The sequence below is a fragment of the Porites lutea genome, chromosome 5 (assembly GCF_958299795.1).
Source record: "Porites lutea chromosome 5, jaPorLute2.1, whole genome shotgun sequence".
Taxonomy (NCBI): Eukaryota; Metazoa; Cnidaria; class Anthozoa; order Scleractinia; family Poritidae; genus Porites; species Porites lutea.
The window spans coordinates 10,027,506-10,043,514 of NC_133205.1; the positions used below are offsets into that span (position 1 = coordinate 10,027,506).

The 16,009-nt window shown below is 38.8% G+C and overlaps 2 protein-coding genes across 3 annotated transcripts in view; both read right to left on the reverse strand.

Annotated features, from left to right (window-relative positions):
- Nucleotides 1–852: 852 nt before the first annotated feature.
- On the reverse strand, nt 853–10,740 carry LOC140938920 (uncharacterized). The gene is made up of 5 exons (XM_073388443.1): nt 10,412–10,740; nt 5,961–6,023; nt 3,146–3,256; nt 1,644–1,764; nt 853–1,111 (listed from the first exon to the last, which is right to left on the reverse strand). The coding sequence occupies exons 1-5, from the start codon at nt 10,527–10,529 to the stop codon at nt 1,096–1,098; spliced, it is 429 nt and encodes a 142-aa protein (XP_073244544.1). The 5' UTR covers nt 10,530–10,740; the 3' UTR covers nt 853–1,095.
- A 2,621-nt stretch (nt 10,741–13,361) lies between these two features.
- LOC140939237 (uncharacterized) overlaps nt 13,362–16,009 on the reverse strand; it is an 11,642-nt gene continuing 8,994 nt past the window's right edge. For both annotated transcript variants that reach the window (XM_073388815.1, XM_073388816.1), the window contains exon 5: nt 13,362–15,525. In XM_073388815.1, the coding sequence (XP_073244916.1) occupies nt 15,303–15,525 (223 nt within the window). In that variant the 3' untranslated portion in view covers nt 13,362–15,302. The remainder of the gene's footprint in view (nt 15,526–16,009) is intronic.

The window sequence follows — 16,009 nt, forward strand, 5'->3', positions numbered from 1 at the left end:
TTAACTGGCGCGTTATGACTCCTTATCGCAGCTTCTAAAGGCGATTTTCCCGTGATTTAGGAATAGAAAAGAAAACTACTGGTAACAACACACTTTATTAAAGGGGATGCGTCACGGCAGTCCAGTTCATTTTGTTTAATTTTGCCAATTACTCGCCCTCAAACGCTATGGAACTTAAAGTATGCAAAGAAATTACATGATGACAAAATCAGAGATCCGAGACAAACAAATATGTCTCCTGAGCATTATTTTTGACGAGCTGCAAGCAGCAGGGATCAACTTTGAAAAACTGTTAGGCTGAACAGTTTTCAAAAACCCTAATTTCAATCCGTTTCAGTCTTCTTCAGTTTTGCTCATCCGTTGCATCTGTTGTTTCTGTTATGTTATTTTAACCTTCCTTTAAAGTTTTACGCGATTATTTTTATGTTTCTCTTAATTTAACAGGCATTTTGTAATTTCCTAATTTGGCTGAATTTCTTGACACAGCTCCTTTAACTAAAAGGAACAGATAGTTACCGTTTGAATAGTACATACCCACAAATAGTTAAAAAAAACTATATGATTAAGTTAGGCTTGTTACAACTATCTTTTTTTTAGCGCTATACATATTTATACTTACAAGGTTTTCAAATAAGCAGCAGTAAAAGATTACAATAAATAGTAAATTAAAATAATGATAGCAGAAATGAAAAATTGCAAATTAAAATAGCAAAACAAAATGACTAACATGAGGAACTTAATAGGGTTCGCTGCGTACCAAAATCGATGTAAACTTCTTGAACTACCAAACGTGTCTGGTCTGGTAAACTAAAACTTTTCTTTGAGAAAAATGGAAAAATAAAAATGAAAAAATTCCAAGTGCACTCTTAACTTTAATCGCTGTTCAAGACAAGAAATCTGAGTCGTTTCATCACAATCTCATTTTAGTAATAGCATAAACGTCTTCGTCTTTTGAAGCCTTAGGGAACATCTGATATGTTCGGGATGTCCTCTGGATCCTGGATCTCCTAAGATCAGATCGCCTAGTGAAAAAATTTCGCAGCTATAATCTCCTTTGGGGCATGTTATTCTTGCACTTTTCGATGTTGAAGCGGCCTAGTTACAATTTGGACTGAAAATAAAGGAAGAAAGAATCGGTAAATATCATAAAATGGATAAAGCAAGCAACTCATACCCACAAAACAGTCGCTATTTTGATTTTCAACATTTTACTACAAGGTGTTTCCCGGCTATCGTGGCATCGTAAAGATTAAATACGCAGTTTGAAAGCATAATTGCTGTTTTGAAATTAATAAGGGGTGGGGTGAGGGGGGGGGGGGGGGGGGGGCTCGTTTGACTTGATTCTAGCCTGCGTAGTAAGCGTTTCCAATCGAGTTATTGCGCGAAAGTTAGAGCGGAAGCTCTCTTCCCAACTTTCTCGATGAACTCGCGCGGAAACGCTTGCTACGCAGGCTAACTTGATTTCGGAATGGAAGAAAGAAAGAAATTCCTAACGAAAAATAAGGCAATCGAAACCATATCTATGCAACTCTGGATAGAGCGCCCACCTGGCCTCGATTGTTCAAAGACTGGCATGGATAACGCTATCCACCGTCTTGTTCTTGACTAAGTTTTGATTGAAGACGATATGTCATGACATATACCTGAACTTTTTGTCGCAGTTGCAACAGGTGAGCTCGCATCCATCTTTCCATTTTCTTTCCCTACATCTTCCAAAAATCCGGGCCCGGTGACAATGAAAGACGGATTCAATATCTTGACACGCTGCTTAAAAAAAAATAAAATAAACCTTACAAAAAGGCGAAGCTGTTAAGAATTCCATCAAAAGTAGGGAGAAATTCCCTACAAAACTTACGTCAGCCAGGGCGTTTCCACGTTTATTTTAAGAGACACCAAGGGGCCTTTTTTTTTTAAATGAAGGCCCCGCTCTAGTGTAAAGAGGAGTCATTTCAAAGTTAAGTACTGAAAAGGACCGTTGTCGACAAAGACAGATGTTTCGACAACCTGTGCGGTAGTCATCTTCAGAATCAAAGTGAGTTGTATCACGCCATTTGATGATATTTAACTCTGGTTATTGACATGATTGGTCAACTAAGTCGCGATGTTATTGGTCGTCTGTCAGTTAAGCCGTGATGTTATTGGCTGACTCGAAATGTCATCGGCGCGTTTCGATCCGTCTATTGTAGGGGTCAATAACCAGAGTTAAATATATACCAGTTTTCAGATAATGCTGAATTTACTTATGTATCTGATCTGTAACGTGGCATAAAAAAAGATAAATGTCATATTTCATAACAACGGCACAAATACTCATATCCGGCTGAATGTTTGCTTTGTTGCCATCGTTCGTGTGTGACTGCTGAGAGAGTCTCGATAAGCCAGTTTCGAATAATTAAAATTCATACCCAACAACGGCTGAGGGGTATAAAATAAAAGAAATCGCATCACGATTCAAGGATTAAATGATTCATTCCTCTTGTTTTATTCACCTCAACCTCGGCGCGCAACCAAGTAGGAATTTTCGAATGTGGCTCGTCACTGGCGACAAGATCGATCAATCTTACAATTAAAAGGTCTTCGAAGACGCCATAAGGCGGCTGAACACAGTTTTGGCAGTTTGTGAATATATGGCATTTGTTAAATCGTGCCAAGAGAAAGGTTGCAGCTCACAAGCTGAAACTTTGCAAGTGAAAAATATACTGATGAAAGATTTTGATTGACGGGTAAAAAGTGACGTTTTCGTAGCTTTCATGGCAACATGAACGATTGAATACAACCTTAAAATTTCACTTTTGCTCGGTTTACATAAAATTCGCTCATTACCACCTGAAACTTTTTTGACCAAATTTTAATAGACGGGTTTTTAGATAATCAATGATATAATTGTACTGTAATTATTAAATGTGTCACAAAATTTGTCTGTTTAACTTCCATTTTAAAGTTCTCATTATTTAAAATACGATAAAAGTAAAAGTTCTGCCAAATATCACAAAATTTTAATGAATAGATTTTGAAAAAATCGTCCCCCCACCATTGCTTTTTCACCGCCATGTTTGTTTGTTTAATTTAATAAAACACTCGCCGTCTGGAGAGCCACCTTATCGAGTACATCAATAAAGCCCTTACCGGTATCATTTACCCTTACCGGCGCATTCTCCACAATATTCGTCACATTGACCTTTGTACTCGTCACACCAGTAGCTAGGTTTGTCATCTAGAATCACATCCTTGCAGTTGGGTCTTTTGTCTTTGCAATCTGTTGATATTTAGAGGATAGAGAGACTGAGAGGTTAGGAGACAAGACTTTCGCCTAATTTGAGGGAATATTGAACGGAGGAAATGTCTTTGTGTACGAACAATTTCTCGCGACACGAATGATTCCAATGGCCTTTGCTGTAAATTAGAATTCGATTTGATTTCTATATGGGAATCCCTCGCGAGTCAAAACTTATAAATGGATAAAATAACATAAACAACAAACCAATGAAAAGAGGCCAGAAACGAAATGTTACTGGGGTTGTATAATAGGCGTTTAAGTTTAGCCATAAGCGCGAATTTAAAGCCTAATCATAACTATAGCGAAATTCTCAAATCTGATTGGCTATAAACTGCCCTGATTTCAGTAAGTAATTGAACAGTAGGCGCCATCACGCGCGCGCTTAAATCAGACTTTTTTTTCGCCGCCAGCAAAAAAAACTTGTAATTTCTTGAATTTTGATTTAAAAAAAGAGCCTTATATATCTGAAATTTTGTCTAAGTTATGATTCATTGGTAACAAGACTGAGTGGAGTCCAATTCGGTCTGCAATCATACTCGTGATTATACAAATCGGACTCCCGCTGCGCGGTCGTCCGATTTTGTTAAACACTCGTATGATTACAGACCGAATTGGACTTATTTATTTATTTATTTAATCGCTTTCACCATGATTACAATACTAAAAAAGACTAGGAAAAAAAATTACATTTTAACAAGACACAAAAAACGAGGAACGAAGGTGCGGGACACACAACAGAGCGAGGCTCCAAATTAAGTGTGCCCTTACGGAAAATACACAAATACTAACTATGTAAACATTAAACATTATATAAAAATCCCATTTGTAAAAACGATAAGAATGAATCCCTCCCGCAGCCGATAAAAAGTCTTAGTAGCAGCAGTTACCAGCCAATAGAAGATTACGTGACCTACTGCATTTGCAGCAGATCGACTTCCAGGTGTTAAAGTTAGTGACGTCATAGTTTCCACTCAGTCCTGTTACCTTGACCAATATCGCCGTTATATGAAGGCTAAATAAGGCTATATTCACAATCCCGCATAGCTTTTCTTGCCGCCATGCAAAGCTATCCGGGATAGTGTAAACACCTATCCGATATGTGACTCTCCGATTTAGAGAACGGTGCGACCCAGCTTCGCTCCGTTACAGAAATCACGCCGAAATCACTGTTCTCATTTGTGAACAGAAGCTCTGATCGGTATGGTTTTTCTGCCGGTGCAAAAGTTGTTCGGTATAATTATTGTTAACACTACGCCTACGCAGTCTGTAGATTCCGATTCAGTTTCTATTAACAAAAAGTTTAAAATGTGATGTTTTCCAACATTTCGGGCTTAGCCCTTGGCCTCTGTTGATGGAAATAAACCTGTGCGAATACAGCAGTCTCTGTTTGCTAACGCTTCTGGTGGCGAGGAGCTAAGCGAGAAGAGACGGCCGTACGTATTCGCAGACTATAAAACAGTAAAACATTGATTTGATTTTTCTCTGATGAAGGGCTTCGGCGAAATGTCAAGAAACATGGCATTTTACTCACTGTGGTAAAAACATTTTAATCGAGATCTCCTCTACATCTTTTGTCTATTTTACCCGCCTGACCAAGTTTTAAATTCCTTTTTAAGTAAAAGGTGTGTACTGCCTTACTATATCTACCCAGGTTTTGACACTTTTTGACATTTCTTTACCGAGTATCACCTTATCAGCTATTGAAGTACAAGTGTCACGCATCCCTGACGGTTTTCTGTTTAACATTCATTATATCGACCCAGACTTGAGAAGTATCACACCACTTTTTTTTTCCCCCACACATATTTTTTCCTGCACTTACGCCATTTGAAACCGCCGGATCCCCGGCTCGGGGATGACCGCGATAAGGCGGGGCCTTTCACTTCATTCTCAGGAAATACGCCAGAAATAACGGTCTTTGATTCCCGGGCAACGCGCTGACCAAAAAGCCTGAAGACTCTGGGTGAGAGAGTGTAATTTTGCCTGCTTTTCTGATCGATTCTGACAGCAAAGAAATATTTGTCGTGGCTTCAAACTTCAAAAAGTAGAACTAATCGACTACTCGGTAAAACTTACTTAACGGTAAACAAGTATTGTTGCAACCACCACTGGTGGCTAACAACACGGACCTCAAGTTGGGTTGGACGGTAAGGTGGAGGACGGCACCCGGAAATAAAAGTTGCCCGGTTGTGGGGCTAATTTGCATGGCTCAGCCGTCCAGCCTACGTCGACTGCACGTCGCGACGGTGAGAAAGCTTAGTGCGGCGGTGTCTCGAGAACGTGAGTTTTCTCTTCATGTTTTTGTCTTGAAAGTATCTTTACTTTAACCGAATACCAATTTAATCTGTTTCTGCAATGCCTAGTTTACTTCAAATGGTAAACTTTTCTCAATTACTTAATATAACACTATTATATGATGAAATACTTTATAACTTATAGGACACTGAACTTGTCCAAATGAAACAACTGCAGGATGAATTTCCAGCGATAAAAGTTCAGTCTCGCACTGTGAACATCGGATTCTACCCTTTTCTTTATTCACGAAGTATTTAGTTCATTTTTGGAGGGGGGAGGAGTCTGAGGGAGGGTCCGAGAGTTTCAAATGACTGACCAATTTCCTAATTAGAGAAGTTGTCAAAGGTTGGTGATCATTCTAAATCTCTCTAACATCATTTTCACTCACCTTCATCTGGCATTCGTTTCAGTTTCCACGGGAATCTTTCCGGGAATCTTTCGCGAGTCAAAACTAGATCAAATGGACAAAATAACATATACTGAACACATGAGTGACTAGCTAAGATCTAGACTGTTTGCAGTCCTCTATTTTTCCGAAAGATCGTCGAGATCGAGCGCTTTGCTTTACGGGCTGTCATCTTCAATGAGTGTCAAAACTACTTAGGGGGTGAGGGGCTGGTTGGGAGGAAGCGAGAAACTCCTAGTCTGCTACACAGCCGTTTTTAGTGTCGTCACAGAGGAGCGTTGCGTGACGACACTAAAAACGGCTGTGTATCAGGCTAAGAAACTCCCCCAGAGCTATAATCCCCGACGCCCGCCCCCTCGGTACATTTGAAAATCAAGATGGCCGTCATTAACGATAAGACGCGCTATATCTCATCGATCTCACTAAAAAATAGGGGACTGTGAACAGTCTAGCTAAGATCAGGAACCAAGCGTTTCTTCCAATCAGTTGCTATCAGGACTGCGCCGTTGATTCTAAACTAGGACAGCTACGAGTACGAGATTTCATGACACTAAGTAATGCTCGCGTGTGAACCAGCGTCATTAGTCAGAGTTTAAGAAACAGGACGGCGAAAAGAAGAGGACTGCAAAACGCTTGTGTGTGACAAACGTGAAAGGGCTATTACTTGCTTGATTTGTCGTGACCTTCACTTAACATTAAAGTTTTCTGACCAGTCTTTACAAAAAGATCTGTTTAAAGGAAAGTGAACTTTTGGCGAAAAGTTATTTCAAACAGAATATTGTCACGCTTTTCACACAAGGTTTGCCGTCTTCTTTCCTCTCCCGTCCTGTTGCGTAAGTTCACTATGAGCGAGTTTACGCAACAGAGCGGCAGGAAGAAGAGGACGGCAAATCTCTTGTGTGTTACAAACGTGACAGATCTATTAATCGCGTGTTTTGTCGTGAGCTTCATTTAGCATTAATGTTTCCTGGTCGTTTACAAAAAGATCTGTTCAAAGGAAAGTGGAGTTTAGCGGAAAGTTTTTTCAAACAACATTACAAGCTTCGCCGTTCCTCTCCCGTCCCGTTGAGTGAGCTCGTTAGGCCATCCCTAGCCTGTGTACAGACGTCCCCCCTCCCTCAGAAAAAAATCGATTTTTTTCTGGGGGAGGGGGGACGTCTGTACACAGGCTGGGTCGTCCCCCATTTTTTTATTCGTTTAGCGTCGAATGCGTTGGGTCGGTAGGTCGGATTGAAAAAAAAAACCTAAAATAAAAAATCATAAGTTTCGGAATAGGAGGCCCTGGTACCCCAGGATGACGTTAAAAGTTTACATTCACATATTTGGATTGGCAAAATGCACAATATACTGTAAAAATGTGCATGTTTTTCTCTATGCTGTTACTATGCTCATTTTTCAGATTAAAAGAGTTATTTCAAGTGAAAAATGGTTTAACTACGTCGTTACTTTTTTTCGAAAATGCCAAAAATTTGGGTCGGTCGGACGACGCTAAACGGAGAAAAAAAAAAGAGGACGGCCTTATTTTGACGGGAAAACGTGATAGCCGTCGTCGTCATTCTACTACGAATTTTAGCGAGAATGTCTTAGTGGCGGAAACGAGTTATCAAATGTTAGAAGTTTTACATTTTGCGAACGGGAGACGGCTTAACTTCCGCGGCAATAAAGGTAACAGTGCTGACTTTTCTGGTGAAAAAAAAAAAAAGTAGAATGAAGCTTTCCAGGGTGTCTAATATTGGAGAATACACGAAAAAGTTTTAATGCATCGTCTCGAATCTAAAGGTCTCTCAAGGTCTCTAATAATCTAATTTTGTACCCAGATTTCACTCTGCTTACGCTGGCCGAGAAAAATCTGGATACGAGATGAGTTACAATCTTACAAAAGAAGACAAAAGGTCAGTCAATTGCGTGATGGTAGCATTTTCGGCAACCGGCTTTCAAAATGCATGTTTCATCATTTTTTCCCTTTCTTTGCCGACTAATTAGCTGCCCTTTCTTGCAAACGTTGTAGGCTTTCCTTTAAGGCTTCCATGTGCAAAGTTATTAATTCAGAGGATAAGAATAACTCTTTATTTTCTTCAGAAATAGTAATACAGTCAACTCGCTCTAAGACGGACACCTTTGGGACCGGCACTAAGTGTCCGTCTTACAGAGGTGTCCGTCTTATAGAGAGCCAACTAAAGGGAGTAAAGAAAGGCAGGGAGCAACCCTAAGTGTCCGTTTTACAGAGGTGTCCGTCTTATAGAGGTGTCCTTTAAGAGAGAGTCGACTGTACTAGCTCAGTAGGCGAGCACCTGTGAGAATTCCTACCACTTTATCCGCGTTCTGGCGCGAAGAGCCTTGATGATGATGATGATGATGATGATGATGATGATGATGATGATGATGATGATGGTGATAATAATGATGATAATTGTGATGCATGAGAATCGCTACTCGCTATTCTGTCTGTAAAAAAGTAAAGGACTTACTTGTGCGTAGTATATTTAGTTGTACGACCTAGGAAAATGATGGTGGCATGTCACACCCAAGGCCAAAAAATGGCAAAACAATCCGTTTATAATCCGAGGGATAATGCAAACGTTTCGGAATAATCCCGTCATAACGCACAATGAGAGATAACGGATTACAAAGTCTGAAAAAACAATGTTTAAGGAATAACTTTCGGTTGAGAAATTTTAATCACATGTTTTTATAAGAAATGACTGTCTTTGAAATTAATCGCACGACTTAGCCACCCACCACACCGTGTCTGGGCCTCCTTTTTCAAGAGCTTGCAAAATATTTCTGCAATGCGAACCCAATGATGACGAATCCTACACATTCAATTTCATTGCATTTATTTCGGATTCACTCGCATTTTTCAGTTCTTTATACACTTCAGATCACTTCAGAGCCTCTTTTTTGCGAAAACCTTAGTCAGACATTTGCCTAGGCCTTAGCATAATTTTTGGCATAATTGGAGCAAAAAAGCATATTTTTTGAAACGAGCACTGCCACGGCATAATTAGCAAATTTTAGCACTTTTTGGAGCATATATTTATAAAATTTAGTAAATATAGCGTTCTACATAAATAAATTAAATCAACCGCAGTGAAGCAGGTTCTATTGGTGCAGCCTTCCTCTGCTGCAGCTGAGCGAGCCTTCTCCGTACTCTCAGCGGCATTTAGCGATCACAGCAGGACAGCGCTCTGCCAGACTATCTCCAGGCCAGCGAAATTTTGCAGTAACATGAAATAAGCGCTGATGTTGACTTGTGTATACTATTCTTATCCATGTTTATTCAAGCAATTATTGGCGCTGAAAGAACTCAGAACTGGCAGGACAAGTTGACTTACTTCGTGGCTTGATACTTTCAACGTTATAGTTCGCTATAGAGAGAGAGTACTACAGCTGTATATTCTTTTGGTTCTTTTAGTATATACAAGTGTGATCGTTAAGTCGTTGAAGGCATTTTACAAACGGTTTAGAGATGCGAGCAGCTAATTTGGACAGCTTAGGGCCGAGACAAACTGCCATAAAACACAAATAAATTTACAACAACAGTTTATTTGAAAAACATCATAATTTGGTGTCGTTATTGCGCGCCTATATATGTACAGAATCTACGTCATTTTGTGAGCATATAATTTCGGAAATCAGGAGCATAATTGGGGAATTCTGGCATAATTTTGGCATAATTTGGCAAAATTTCGAGCACTGCTAGTAGCATAATCTGCCACTTTTAGGAGCAAAATCCACCACGGCTTACGTTTGGAAGAGTCGTTGGTGCAGACCAAAACATACTGCGCCCTTCCATATCATAGTGTATGAAAACGAGGATATCAATTGTTATTAGAATTTTTACGTATTAAGGTCGTCTTCTGAATTATCCGCGAGAGTATTCCAATCATTTCAGAGGCGTTCCAGGTGTGGTAAAATTTGTCGGCGAGAGGATGAACTCAATATCGTCAGTTGTTTTATTCTATTTAAAGACATAGATCAGAGTATTGCAATTCCTTTTCTTAAAAACAGTATATTTTAGGCTAAGTGATCATTTCTTTTTGTTTCGACTTTCCGCCATTTCGTACCAAATTTAAAATTAAATAGGTGTGTTCAAGACATCCTTGGCTCTCCTTCAATAAATAATGCTGGAAAAGTTGTTTTCAGACACTCTGAGCACGTTACTGAGAGGGTGGTCGTTAAAAAATGCCTCCGTTTTTGAGGTTGAAACTTCCTTTAGACAGGAACGAACTGACCATTCCATGCCGGCTATAAACGTATTTGGCAAATACTGGACAGGAATTATAGTGGAAAATTTTAGCTATGTTAACCTGGTTCAGCGAGAGAGAGAGAAACATCGGCAGTTAGGTCATTGAACACAATGATCATGGAAATGGCAATTAGGAATCAAGGAAAACTGCTAATTTTGAGTAGTTTATAAACAGATAACATACCCCTCCTTGGTATAAGGCCGTAACGGTTTTCACGAGGAAACGAAAAGACGAAGGAAACAGCAAAAAGAACCATTATTACAAAGAACACAAACACGGCTTGATTTCTTTGGCGTGCCATCGCTGCGTTGAGCTGAAATTGATAGCAAACAATCTGAATTCCGAATATATAGTTATCTAGATGTTTATATTGGAGCTGTCGTTTGCTATGCTTTCATCACGCAATAATACTATTACGCCTGTATTTCTTCCGACGCCTGTTATACCAGGGTAAGCTGGCCGTCGTAGCGGATTCAACGCTTAGGATGTTTAAGAAAACAACATTTTGATAGAGAAGCCAGCGGTAATTGTCAATTATCACGCCCTGTGAATTGTCTCATGCAGAACGGCCTGTATAGCTCTTACGTGCTCTGCGGACTTCATTATCAAGCTACATTCGGCGTCAATGCCATTTCTGCCCTTCTCAACGGGACTATGTAACAAATAGAACGGTAATTATAAAACAAACTGTAGCTAACTGTTGTTCTGACAACAAAATCATTACCAATTCATAAAGAAAACTGAATGATAACAAATAAACGTTCCAAACAGTTTTTAAACCAGGGAATATTGACACAGTTGAGTATTGGTTTGCACTTGTCTAGGAGAGTGGCTTTTCAAGCCGTTTCACAAACTTCATCTCCGTGACCTGTGAGTAAATTTTAACAAAGTTGTTCGATCTTGTTCAAAAAAAGGCCTCAGTGAAAAACGATGATCGCGCGTGTTTACCAAGTTGAAAACAGGGCGTGGTTGAAAAACAATCCAGAGCGCTTCGTGTTATTCCTTCGCGTTAAATAACAAAAACACCAGCACTTTAATTCGGGAAGAACTCAAGAAATAAACTCAATACACTTAATGTCTGACTCCTTTTTAAAACTAAGAAATTACTTTTCAAACACAATATACTCACAGATATTCGTACGCATTCGCACTGTTGCACAAGTTTCGCTGCCTCAGAAACTGATACTATGCAAATCCAGCTTGTCAAGCACATTTAAGTGTTTTAAAAACCAGTATATTAGTTATAAGAAGCGCTTGGTTATATGTGAAATGTTAGAAGCAGTTTCTTGTAAACTCTCCCTAATGCGGCCTTTTCCAGAAGTTGCGATCCTTTTGGTCATGCAAGGATAAAAAAAGGCTTGGCTAGGGACGACAGTGACTCTATCCCTTGGAACAGCAAACGAGATTCTAATATGCCTCTCAATGATGTACTAAGACTGACGAATCCTCTGGAACGCAGAGTATGGACAACTTTGCCTGATTTTACGATCTGCAACATCATGCACATTTTACATTAAACTCATGTTTCTTCCCCGGCAATCAAGAGGAATGCAATGATTATTCCCTTGTATTAATTAATTCATGAGATTACGGCACAACTATTTGTAAAATGTTTGCTTTAAATATATGTCATGTAAGTGTCAGGTTGTCTACTCTACCCTGAGTCGGCTTAGGACTATAAGATACCATATCGTTCAATTTAAAAGTTTCTGGGAAGCCAACGCAAGAGATTATATTGATCCTTCAGACATGTTAAGAGCTTCAGCTAAATCCAAAATTAAGAAGCCTTTATATTGAATATTGAAGTTGGTTCAGTTTTATCCTTGGTTCAAATTATTTTACCCTTCGTTTCGAAACACATAGGCAGACACAAAATACAAAGGGAATTAGTCTTAAAATTGGAACCGAGAGTGAAATTATTAAACCACAACAGATACACCCAACAGACCAGCAAGTTTGGACAGGAGAATCATCATGGAATGTGTCCCAAAGTAGCTTTAGAATAGTTAAACTGAAAACATGCTTAGGCTTCAACCTAACAACATCATAGGGAGTGTAACATAGACTCACAGGAGACATTTACTAAACATTTTCTGGCAATTCTGCTTAATAGAGAAAGCAAGCTCATCGGCCATCGACTGCATTGATATCAAGAATTTAAATAACTGATTATATAAAGTAGCGAATAGCCCACGTTCAATATATCAAAATTCTAACATGCAATGACTCCGAGGCTTTCTGGTCATTTTCCTATATTTTTTTCCTCGGAGTCATGTTAGAATTTTAATATATCGAACGTGGGCTATCGCTAGATGACCGAAATTAATATTTCTAATGAGATCTAGCGAGGAGTTTGGTTAGTTTCGGCGGCTGCACCCCGTCCACCAGCCTCGGGACGAGGTTGGCCACTTCACCTCTAACCTAGACACCGTAGCCAGTCACGGCAGTTGATTTTGCCGAGCGAACTTTTCTAGAGTCTTTTTGAAACTATTCCAAGTGAGCAATATTCAAAATGCTTAAGAAATGGGAAAAAATCGTTCCACTTCAGGATTGATAAAACAGCGGCTGTAAGGATCTCGATGTTCATGGTAAAATACGAGTAGTCGCCCATTTTTCCTCAGGGATAGAAGAGCTAGCGCGAGTGAAAATCACCCCACGCGAGAAAGGCGTGTCGCTCTTCTCGCGTGGGGTGATTTTCACGCGCGCTCGCGTTTCGCTCGCTCTACTATCCCTGAGGACAAATGGGGGACTACTTGGAGTCTATGTTCATGGGAACCGACTAATGATCAGATCGCAACCGAAAACGGAAATGGGCACAAGTCGCTCTGGATTAGTGGTACCGGAAGTAAGACGCTAACATGACCAAAAGGGTCAGAAAATGTTAGCAAAAGTACCCGATCCGGTTCCTATGGTGACTGTTTATCTTAGCAAGAGTCGATCGGTCAGGTTTTCATGTTTCAATTAAATATCCAGAGAGTACAAAAGATGGCTTTGTGCCTGTTGATTATTGCACTCAGTGTTGCCAGGAGCCCATTCTTGTCACGATCAATCGATCAGTCTACATCGGTCACAAATTTATGACTAGCTATAATTAAATAATTAATATTCATATAATCTTAAGGAAGTGCATTGATGGAAGCCTGCAAAACAGTGATAAATTTAATAGTTAATTTGCTTAAATTTATTACCTATAAAATAATGTACACTAAACTACAGTTGCAGCAAGCCTTACTTTGTATATTCAGTTTTACAGTCAATATTTTGGAGTCCCAGATTGGTTCAATTGAGACACTTTGGCATAATCTAAATTACATAATTTTATTACTAATTTTGGTTAAGAGATTTATGATTGATTTTAATAAACAAGCACTATATTGACACAAATTGATATTTCTCAAAAATTAAAATTGAGTTCCCCCTGCCCTATTGTGAACTTTCATTGACAGAACAATATGGAGACACTTGGTCTTCATTACGATGCCTTAAGTTAGGAATATTTTTACTTGAACTAAATTGTAATTACTTCAAATATATTTATTCTTATGTAAAAAATATACAGTCAAAGCTTCTGCAAGCAGACACTGTTTGCAAGGAAATAAAACTTATGACTACCACAGGAATTCTTGTAAGTGAAGAGTTCAACTTAGTTTGAAACAGAGGAAAACTGAGAAGTGCTGAATAAGAGAGAAGAAACTGCATGGAAAAATTCTGTAACTCAGGCACCATATAACCCCATCGAGTTCCAGTGACTGTGCACTGCATGCTAATGATTGCCAAGCAAGGCAAGAGGCCAGTTTATCATCAAAATTCATACTTGACTCCATGGCTGATGGGAATAAAACAAAAAAAATGAATTATTCATCCATAAATCTCCATGCAATTCTTTTGTTTTATTCCCCTTAGCCAAGTATAAATTTTAATAATTGAAAACTAGCCTATTGTAAACTGTCTATTTACAAGTGTCTGCTTAGAGACCTTTGACCACAGAGTAACCAGTGCCCTTACATCTAACCCTGTGTGTCCCTACCAGGAATACCCAAACTTGTAAACACACTAAGATTAAATCTTCTACCATGTAGAGGTACTTTTACATTTTGAACAGTGACATGACAGGAGTATTTTTCACAGATGTAAGAGTTAAAACTATCTTATAAATCTGCTAATGTGGCTCTGGACGGGAGAATATTGTGATCCAGTTTAGAATACCTGCAGGCCATACAAAGAAGCACTGGAGGCATAAAAATAACTATAACATATAATTCCATGCTGAAAATTCTGAAAATCCAGGTATTTAAATTGAGCATAAACCAAGACAGAAACCGACTTACTTGGAAGCTAACCTAAGCTAAGATGTCAAGATTTAAACATCTCAGCTATTAAGTCTTAAACTATCTAAGACCCGTGATTAATTTCATTACATTTCACTTTATCTTCAATAATAATTATTTCAGTTAACCCTTTGATTCCTAATAATTATGGTTGCCAAAGAAAAAATTTGACAACAAAATCCCTGGAAAAAAAAATTATACTATATGTACGAAAAGTTTCGGCCAAAGAAGTTTCATTTGAATGGTAACCAGGATTCTCCAGAAGGTCCAGCAACTGGTAAAATTGCCACCTAGTGACCATGGAAGTGCCAGCTACTCACACAAAACAATATTATTTTAAGACGGTAATAAATCTTTTCTTCAATAAAAACAAGAAGAGTTTATGGTACAAAAAAAAGTTAAATGTAGGTAAAATGAAACTGATCGCTCAAAAAGGACAGAAATGCACTTTCAGACACCCCCCCCTAAATAACAATTTTCATGGGGGGAGGGGTGGGGGGAGCCTCAGCCAAACCTATCCCCACAAGTGGCTAAGCCATCTGAAAGACTTTCTGCTCTTATCGACCAATCTACATTTTCTGGAGAACCCTGGGTAACACTGGGTAACACAAGAGGATTCCATTAACAGAATTTAAAGTGGCCATGGTAAACAATCTCTCCATAACTTGACCTAGAAATGAAAGGGTTAACTTGGAAACTGCTAGTTGAATTCTGCATCAAGGCCCTTGATGTGTAATCATTAAATTTCACATTGCAGTAGAATATACAGGTGGTTCCAAGGTAAAATATTCCGGTTGTTGTATGACTGGGTGTAAAAGTTGTTTGTGTTCTGCTCCTTTGATATTCAGCTTGTTGATGGAGTAATAATGAATCATTTCTGGTACCGTATCAAACGGCTTGCTAAATTGTCCCAATATATATTTGTTGTTTTGACAAACAATCTTTAAGTGCATGAACGAATTTTTAATTCTGCAAAATAAAAAGACACTTTGGGTTATAATTTATACAACGTACACATTATTGAATTATTGTAAACCAATTATGAAGGTTGATCAGTAGCAACTCAGGAAAATTTATAGCCAGTTACTTCTACGTTCATGCCAATTTGGAGTTTGCCGACAAAATAAAAAGAATCTTATTCCGTGTCTATCTCCCCATGAATAGCCTCTACAGTGGGTAGCCAGCCATTTTTTCCTTTTGAGCCCAAATTGTAAAAAGGGCATTAACCCTTTAAGCCCCAATATCCACATACAAATTCTCCAAACTGATCTCTATATTATTTCCTTAAAGAATGAGTTGAGAGAATTTGACAAAAGATCAAAGTATTTTCTCTTAAGTGATCATTTTATTAATTCTCATAACCTAGTCTCTGGACAATGTATAGATATCATTGGGAGAAAATTGATGTTGGTCACTACTGGGACTTGAGGGTTAATAAACTCTTTTTTGTAGG